Here is a 9,060-nt window from a genome sequence, read left to right as displayed (position 1 = left end):
CCCGCGCGCAGTGAAACCTTTTCCTCGGCCCGGGAGGCCGCGGCACGGTGACACGGCCGGCCCCGCGCGGGTGAAATTCCCGATTTCTCGGGGCTGGCCGGGTAGGACCCGCGGGGCCGGAGCGGGGAGCGCGGGGCCGGCCGGGGGAGCAGCGCGGGGGTTCCACAGCACGGCCCCGAGCTCGGCCGAACGGGCCTGTCCTGCCCAGCTCTGCTCTGCCCGGGCCCCGGCTCTGCCCTGCCCGGGCCCGGCCCCGCCGCCCCGGTGCCGCCACAGCTCCCGCAGCAACATGGCGGCCGCGGCCCCTCCGCCCCGGGGCCACCGCGGCCCCGCGCTCACCTTCAGTCAGTTCCATTCTCACGGCCCCGCCGCGTCCGCCCGGCCCCGCGCAGACAAAGGCGGCGGCGGGGGCAGCGCGGGGCCTCCGCCTCCTCCTCCCGCCGCACCAGCGAGGCCGCGACGGAGCCCCTGCCTCGATTTCCGCGCCCCCGCCGCTGGCGCCGGCTCCGCCCCGGGGAGGCCGCCCGCTCCCAGCGGCCGCCGCGGCCGAGAGAGGCGCTGGCGGGGCCCGGCGGGTGCGGCGGGTCGGCGGCCGAGGGAGGCGCTGGCGGCGGCGGCGGCGGCGCTGGAGCGGCTGTGCCGGTGCGGCCCCGCCGAGCGCCTCCGCCTCCGCCCGCCCCCCGCCGCCGCCGCAGCGCGCAGCCGCGCGCGCACGCGCCGCCGCCGCCCATTGGCCTCTCGGGCGGCGCCGCCGCGAGGCACCGTGGGAGATGTAGTTCGGGCCGGGGTGGCGGGGCAGTGACCCCCGAGGGGGCCCGGGGAGAAGAGAGGGCTGGGCGGGATTTGTGCCCGTTTCTGGACTCCTCGGACAAGTGGGACAAGGGGTTGGGCAGAGCTGTAAGAAAGGAAATTTAAAAAGTGATTCTGCTCCTCACTTTAGGGATCTCCCTACAGGCGCTTACACAGTGCAGGAGCATCCATAAATGAGCTTCCTCAGGAACAGGAACGTTTCTCCATCTGTCAGTGCGTTCCATCTGCTCCTCAGGCACACAGGATCGGAGCGTTTGTCTCACACATGTCAGGGCTTGACTCTCCCCTCTGGCACTCATTCCATGCACGGCCATTCCCCGAAGGCAGAGCAGTCTCTGCTCTGCTGTCCCATCACGCACAGAGCTGCTCAGGTCAGCTGTGGCTGCCCCGTCCCTGCACATGTCCGAGGCCGGGACGGACGGGATTGGCGGGAGGTTCCCTGCTCACGGCAGGGCTGGTGCTGGATGCGCTCTCGGGCCCCGTGATGGGAGCGGCGGCTCCCTCCCAGGGCAGGCCCCGGTGCGGCTCCTCCAGAGGCTTCACGGCCCCGCGGGCCGATCCCAAGCGCCCACCATGCACGTGACGTCACTCGCAACGCCTCGTCTCGCGATGGCGTCACGCACCGGTTCGTGACGTCACCGCCCGCGCGCCGCCGCCGCTCTCGCACCCAATCAGCGGCTTTTCCCGAGAGCCCCTCGGGTCAGGCCCCTTTGCTCCCATTGGGCGGGCCTAAAGCAGGGCCGGGACTCTGACGTCTGATTGGCCAACGTCGAGGAGGCGCGGCGCTGCGCGATGGCGTCACGGTGCCACAGAGTGGCGACGGATCAGAGCGGCGCGCGCGGGGCACGACGGGACGGGTGGGAGGGACGGGAGGAGTGCGGTGACGGGAACCGGAACCGGGATCAGGATTGCGATCGGGACCGGCATCACGATCAGGAGATCGGGGGACCGGGATTGGCACAGCGACCGGAGAGGGGCAGCGCAGCCCGGCCGGCTCAGCCGGGGGCCGGTGGGAGCGGCCGGCAGCGGCTCGGGAATGGGCCGGGCCGGGCCCCGGCGGCCCCCGGCACCCCCCCGCCGCTGCCGGGGCTGAGGTGCCGCCGGCCCGGCCCAGCCATGGCCGCGTGCGGCTGTAACGCGCTGCTGGCCGCGGCCAGGGCCAGGTGAGCCCGCGCTGCCCCGGGCTCCGTTCGGGGGTGGCCATGAACCCTGGGGGAGTTTGCAGCCGGCTCGGTTATCGCATTCCCTGGTGAAAGGGCTTCGAGAGACGCTGCGGAGGGTCCCCCTGACAGATGAGTTCCTAGCACAGGACAAGTTCTCAGTGTTTCAGCCGTTGCTGAAGGATCAGGATCTCGGCCACAAAATCAGTATTACAGATGATTTTGTGCTGAGAAGATCCGTTGGGGTGTGATGCCTCGGCACTTTGTTCTCACTGCGCTGTTCTGACTCAAACAACTCTCCAGTTTCAGGGGCTCCCACCTCCTGGCGCACTCCAGCCCTCTGTACCCTCCAGCCGTTGCTCTTGTCCAGCTGGTGGATTCCCAGTTAACCTGGACTTCCAGAGACTCCAAAAGCCAGCCCTGGGCACGCCACACCTGCCTGGGCGCTGCCCTGCCTCGTCCACGTGCCCACAGCCTGCACACCTCCACCAGCTCATGGCAGCAGCTCCCAGATGAACACCTGCCCCACCAAAACCCCAGGAACCAGGCAGCTAAACCTTCTAAAATTCTGACAAAGCAGATCGTAGGGGCTCCTGGAGGAAAAAAGTCCTTGCGACAGAAAGTTGTGGATGAGCTGAAGCATTACTACAATGGATTCCACCTGCTCTGGACTGACACCAAGGTGGCTGCCAGGATGGTGTGGAGGCTGCTCCACGGGCAGGTGCTCACCAGGAGGGAGAGGCGAAGGGTAAGTGCCACAACACCTGGATAAAGGATGCAGTAGGAGGCTTAACCCCTTCTTTGGACACATTTTGTGTGCCTGCTGAGTGATAATCTCTGGGTAATATGTGCTGTGCTCTTCTCTGTACAGCTGCTGAGAACTTGTGCAGATCTCTTCCGGCTGGTTCCCTTCCTGGTGTTTGTCATTGTCCCCTTCATGGAGTTTCTGCTACCTGTGTTCCTGAAGATCTTCCCTCAAATGCTGCCCTCAACATTTGAGACGGAGTCAAAAAAGGTTTGTGTCCTCTCTGAGGCTGTGGAGTGTTCACAGCTCCTCAGAACATCTGTCGAGCTGTGCAGGGCTGCTGTTCCTTGCCTGCTACTGCAAGTGAGGATCAGCCTCACCCAGTGCTTGAGACATTCCCAGATTATTCCTGAGCTGAATGGGGCAGTTGGAAGGCTGTGCTGTAGACAAGGATCAGAAGGAATGTTCCATTTCCTATGTTATATTTTCTAATTTATAATTCTATATTTCCCAAATGAAGGAAGAAAAGCTGAAGAAGAAATTAAATGCAAGGCTGGAGTTGGCCAAGTTCCTGCGGGAGACCATTGCAGAGATGGCCAAGAGGAACAAAGCAGACACAGGACAAGGGAAGCAATTCTTTTACCTGCACGAGGTAGGACAGGCCATGCTGGGGGTGGTAGCCATGGCACAGACACACCTTTAGTGCTGCTGCTTTGGGCAGAGAACACAGGGTTTGTACCAGGGTTGTGGACAGAGCTGCCCTGCCAGGTGCTATTCCCTGCTGTCAGAGCCCTGCTCACAGGAATTCCCATCCTGGGAAGATGCACCTTTCACCCCGTGAAATTTCCAGTGGCCACTCAATATAACAGTTTCACTTTGCCTTTTAAGTGTATCATCCTGTCTCCATCAGGGACAGGAATGTCAGTGAGAGGAAGGGGAAGGGGGGAAGAGGTTGCCATGCTGCTCAGATTTGATTTGTGCCTCGGTTCAGACCCGCCACCGTGGCCACCAGCCCAGCACGCAGGAGGTGGTGCGCTTCTCCAAGCTCTTCGAGGACGAGCTGACCCTGGAGCACCTGGAGAGGCCCCAGCTGGTGGCTCTGTGCAAGCTGCTGGAGCTGCAGCCCCTGGGCACCAACAACCTGCTGCGCTTCCAGCTGCTGATGCGGCTGCGCAGCATCAAGGCCGACGACGAGGTGGGTGCAGCACAGGGCAGCTGGGCTCCCTGCCCACTCACCCCCACAGCAGGGGAGTCAGATCCTCCCCCTGAGACATTCCAGAAGGAAACACAATCAGAGTTCATCTCCCTGCTCCCCTGCAGCCTTTGGGGAACTGTGGCACTGCAGATATTGGCACTGGAACATTTCGTTTGGGATGTTTTTTGATGTGCAGTGGGGTTATTTGGAAAATGGAACCAGACTTATAGGGAGGGACAGCAGGTTATGGCCATAAGTTGCAGCAAGGAGAATTTCAACTTGATAAGGAAAAAAAATTATAATCAGTAAGTGGGTAAACAGTGGAACAGGTTGTCTGGAAGCTGTCAGGTCCCTATCCCTAAAGAGGCTCAAGGCACAAATGGAACATGCTGAGCAGTTTTGAACAGGAGGTTGGACTGGAGGCCTCCAGGAGTCTGTTCAGGTACAGCAGGGTCTGGGCTTAGTCTGAGCCTGGATAGGAATGTTGCTGTTCATTTGTTCATTCCAGATGATTGTCAAGGAAGGGGTCGGTGGCCTGAGCGTGTTGGAGCTGCAGAGTGCCTGCAGGGCCAGAGGGATGCGCTCAGTGGGGCTCTCTGAGGAGCAGCTGAAGGAGCAGCTTGGGCAGGTGAGTGTGCCCTGGCCTGGGCTGGTGTGGCCAAGTTCCTTAGAGGACAGAGTCCAGGCAGTGGTCAGGTGCAGCAGGCACAGCTTCCTGAGAATTCATGCATGAGTTTCAAGCTGGATCCCCACCTGCAGAGCTGAGCTCTAAGGCATGAAGGGTCCAGATTGTGTACTAGGCTAAAGAGAAAAACAAATAGAACCAGGGCCAGGTAGAAGCAAGGGGGATATTCTTAACTCTTCAGACACATTTCTTCTCATTATCATTCTCATGATAACTTAAAACTGTAAGATTGCTTTAAGGAGAGAGTGTTGTATTAATAAATATCCACATTGAGCCAATATGAAGCAACTTTTCCGTCTGTTTTCTTCCAACAGTGGCTGGATCTGCATTTAAAGGAGAACGTTCCTTCTTCTCTCCTCCTGCTTTCCCGTGCCTTGTACTTAATAGACTTAAGGCCACAATCTGTTTCCACTCCACAGAATAAGGCAAGTTGTTTGAATAAGACTTTTAGGTTAATAGCTCAACTATTATACATTTTAAAAATGAAGGACTGTGACAGGAATCTTGTTTTTTCATCCTACAAGTGGACTGAAGTTATGCCTCTGTGTTCTTCTGCAGACAGGTGAAGCTGCAGGAATGATGACATCTGTGCTTGATCCTGCCCCTGTTGTACAGGGAAGAAAGGTTAGAAATAGCAGTCTGCAAGCAGGAAAATGTGCTGAAATCGTTGGGTGTGACCAAACCTTTCCAAAGCTGGACAAAACCAATGTTTGACACCATGGCACACAGCAGGAGCAGTGTCTGTTCTTGCACTGTGTAGATATTTCCCCCCAAGAGCCTCACAGTTGCATGTTCTGATTTAAGAGAGGGGAAGGGACCAGGGATCTGCTGTGGCACTAGTGGTCCTGTGGCTGAGAGCAGCTGGTTACTCAGTACCATGGCACTGGCTCCCAGCCAGGGAGGACTGGACCTGAACTGCTCCTGGTACATTCAGCTCAGAGTAGCCAGTTAAAGAGGACTTGTTTTTAGCCCTCTTACTGAATTTGGGTTCAGTTGTCCAGGACAGCATGAGCCAAAATATCTAGAGTAAGGAAGCCAGAGCATATGGTTCTCAGCATCACACTGCAGTGAATTCCTTAGATTAGTCCCAGCTGATAAAAGCAGCAGCAGGAATCAAAGAATATTGTATCAACTGCCAGAAATATTTCCACATAGTTAAATTGTGCTGGGGAAACAATGGAAATGCCAGCACAGGTTTCACAGAGTGAGCAAGGAACAGCCTTGCTCTGGAGGGAGAAGGGGCTGGGGGGTTTAGCCCCTTCTGAGAGAGTTCTGTGACTTAAAGCTGCTTTTTCCTTAAAGAATGAAGAATTTGTGTCCCAGCCAACAGAGAAATTGCCATTCTCAGAAGCATCAGTGAAGCCTCCCCCACGAGAGGTGAGCTTGTCAGAGTTCTTACACCTCCCAAAAGAGATTGTTCTTCACACAGCTCACAGCCAAACCATGGAGGTTCATAGTACAGGATGCTGTGAATGTTGAGTTCTAGGAGCAGCTGGAGAAACTGGATGAGGACTGCACTGAGGGCTGTTCAATACAAATGGCACATGACAGAGAGCAGTCAAACTTATACTCTTCCTTAATAATCTGCCTTGGGCCAGTGGGACAGAGCAGCCTTCCCTTGGAGTCACCAGGGTGGTAAGAGCCACTTCAGATCTGTAAAAATATTTCTGCAGTGGTTGCCTTTGTTTGGCCCATTTTCTCTCTGTGAATGTTTGATTTCAGTTTTGTGCACCTCTGGGATGCTCCTTAAGGCAAGTTTGGGAGTCCAGACAGACTGTCTCCTTTAACCTGAAGAACTTTGCTCCTCTCTAGAGCAGCTTCCCATGCTACATGGGAAGACACCTTCAGAAAAGATTTTGGATTTCAAGAAACATGTGTACTGCCTAAAATCTGCCCTTTTCTTTTGCCTCTAGACCAAAATGGAAGCATCCCAGAGCAGCAAGGCTGGTGCCAATGGAGCCTAACCTGGAGCCAGCACTGGGAGGAAGCAGCTTCCATCCCCACACCTCCTGCAAAGGGAGCAGGCATTTCCCAGGAGGCTGCTCTACACAACAAGGCAATTGCCCTCAGGGGCCTCTCTCTCTGTCCCAAGCTTGTTAGCAACTAGGCCATTGTTGTCTGAATGGCCCCAGACATCTCTTTCGTGCTGGATCCTTGCCCTGCTACTTTTAACTTATGGTGTAAATATGTTAATAATGGTGCTGCTGTCTGTGCTGTTCCTGAGCAGGTGTTTGTGCTTAGCAAAGGCAGCTTTTCATGTCAGAACAGGCTGGTCTGGGAGTCCAGCAAAGCCTATTCTGAGTGTTAAATCCTCTGCAGGAACATCCCCCCCACATCCAGGGCCAGCAGCTTGTCCTGGGTGTCACAGCTCAGGCTCTTGGTCCTAATTAGGGTGTTGTAACCAGTGACCAGCCCACAAGGACCCATGTGGCCACAGTTTTACTGAGGAGGGTAAGCACAGGGAGGAGCTGTGGTAGAAGTGATCAGAAGGATTTCAGACCTTGCTGGACAGGAACAGAGCAGTGACAGGAACAGCCTCCCCCTGGAAGTGTTGCTTGCCCAGTGAGAGCTGTGCAGGTGCCACACACTGTGACAGAATCAGACTTGCACTTTCAGGATCCCTCTGGGCCACGTGAGGGAGCAGCCAGGGACCTGCACACCTTTCCCAAGCGTGGAGATTTGGTTAATCCTTACCAGGCTCAGAATACACTCCAGGTGCTCTCCATACTTCACAAAGTGACTCCTCACACACTTCAGTGATGACTCAGTTTTTGCCAGATTCTCAGAGGACACTGAAAAGCTGTTTTTAGCATTTGTTAAATTTTTTACTCTGTCTTATGTAAATGCTGAGAAATTACTTACATTATGGATTTTAAATATGTATATTTATACTTACTGTAAAGTTAGATTTGGTGCTAAGTAGGAATGAAATGTCTCTTCCAGAGGTCAGACAGCTTTTAGAACAACCCGACTTAAAGCCAGTTCTCCAAGGTCAGGTGTGAGCAGCACTTTAAACCTGAGGCCTCAGGCTCCTACAGCATTGCAGAGCTGTCAGGAGTTTTGTGTCTTTAGCTCTGTACCTGAACCTCTCCTTGTTCACCCAGCCCACCTGCAGTTCTGGACCTTGTCTAATAAACGGGAGCAAATGTTATTTCAATAAAATAACACCTTTGCTGTGGAGTCACTGCTGCCTCTTAGCGCCATAATGAGGGAAAGCATCTCCTTCTGCCTGGTGTTCCTGTGACCGCTGCACTCCCAAACCCGGCTGAATTTCTCCTTTGGAGCCCGGGGAGGTTTGGGGTGATCAGGTAATGGTTCCTTCCTTTGCCAGCCGGCCTCCAGCAGCCGGGAGAGCTTCCTGCTCCATCCCAGCCCCGAGCTGTGCGGGCTCCCAGCGCTCCCTCGGCTCCGGGCGGAGGGGCTGGCGGGTTCCTGGGCGGGATGAAAGCAGAGCCGGCCAGCGGCGAGGGAGAGGAGGGGCTGGGGCTGTCCTGGGCGGGATGAAGGCAGAGACGGCCAGCGCCGGCTGCCGGGGAGCAGTGCATTCCTCTGTGAGAGCTTTCACAGACGGAGAGAGAAGAGGGGCTGGCGGGGAGCCCGGGCATCACCTGGGCACTGCCCTGCCTTGGGCGGGCTCTGGTGCCTCCCGCGTCCCTCCAGCCACACCCGGACCACGTAACACTAGTGTGTGCGAGGGCTTGTGTGTCCCACTGCCTCTCGTGGGTGTCCCATTGTACCCTGTGTGTGTCCGACTGCCTTCTGTGTTTCCAATTTAGAAAGATCTGGAAGCTGGGACTCGCTGTTCCTTGACCAGTGACCACAGCCCCACGCCGTGTCCAGCCTGAAGGAGGAGCCAGGCCTGGAGCAGGCACAGGGGGACGTCCCGGGCCCCTCACACACTTTGAACAAACCCATTTTGAGCTCAGAAATGCCCTCTTGCCCCAGTCTCAGGGGTCGCTGCTGCTGCAGGGCTCTGGGGGACATGCCCAGCTCTCACCTCTGCCTGGCATGTGGGGACCCCAGCACCCTTCCCAGGACCCCCAAACCCTGCAGGCACACCGAGGGGAGAGGCAGCAATTCTGCTTCATGACCTTCCGAGCGAGGGGAGGAAACGACCCCCGTGGAGCCCCATAAATCACAGATTCTGTTCTGCAGCATCGGGCAAATGAAACGCTGCAGAGATCCAAGGCCGTGTGTGCTTTGGCGTGGGGAGAGCTTTTCCAGCCACGCCGGTGCCAAACACCTTCCAGCCTCCCCTCAGCCTGCAGAAGCAGCTCCTCTGCTGTTTATCCCTCCCCTGGGCACCCTCACGCTGCCCCAGCTCCAGCCCGGAGCCGGGTGCTGTGGTGCCCCTGTCTGTCCCACCCTGCCCCGTGCCCGGGACTCTGGTTTCTGCTGGGTGCTGCTCCCCTGCCAGCACCAGCCCCGGGCCTTGCGTCAGCCTCCTCCCCAGAAAGCTGCTGGG

At 57.2% G+C, this 9,060-nt stretch overlaps 1 protein-coding gene across 1 annotated transcript; it reads left to right on the top strand.

Moving 5' to 3' along the window:
• The first annotated feature begins 1,696 nt into the window (after window positions 1-1,696).
• Window positions 1,697-7,775, top strand: LETM2 (leucine zipper and EF-hand containing transmembrane protein 2). Its single transcript, XM_056508789.1, has 10 exons — window positions 1,697-1,973; window positions 2,274-2,718; window positions 2,842-2,985; window positions 3,236-3,367; window positions 3,707-3,910; window positions 4,419-4,538; window positions 4,910-5,024; window positions 5,158-5,219; window positions 5,898-5,972; window positions 6,509-7,775. The coding sequence occupies exons 1-10, from the start codon at window positions 1,927-1,929 to the stop codon at window positions 6,557-6,559; spliced, it is 1,395 nt and encodes a 464-aa protein (XP_056364764.1). The 5' UTR covers window positions 1,697-1,926; the 3' UTR covers window positions 6,560-7,775.
• The last annotated feature ends 1,285 nt before the right edge of the window (window positions 7,776-9,060 follow it).

This window comes from Oenanthe melanoleuca, chromosome 22 (assembly GCF_029582105.1).
Source record: "Oenanthe melanoleuca isolate GR-GAL-2019-014 chromosome 22, OMel1.0, whole genome shotgun sequence".
Lineage (NCBI taxonomy): Eukaryota > Metazoa > Chordata > Aves > Passeriformes > Muscicapidae > Oenanthe > Oenanthe melanoleuca.
This window is presented reverse-complemented; position numbering and strand designations above follow the sequence as displayed.

What these genes read in the sequence shown, in the direction of transcription:
- LETM2 (XM_056508789.1), top strand. Translation starts at nt 1,927, where the DNA reads ATGGCCGCGTGCGGCTGTAACGCGCTGCTGGCCGCGGCCAGGGCCAG. An exon ending in CTGGCCGCGGCCAGGGCCAG is followed by an intron (nt 1,974 to 2,273) that starts GTGAGCCCGCGC and finishes ACAACTCTCCAG; the next exon opens with TTTCAGGGGCTCCCACCTCC. An exon ending in CACTCCACAGAATAAGGCAA is followed by an intron (nt 5,025 to 5,157) that starts GTTGTTTGAATA and finishes TTCTGCAGACAG; the next exon opens with GTGAAGCTGCAGGAATGATG.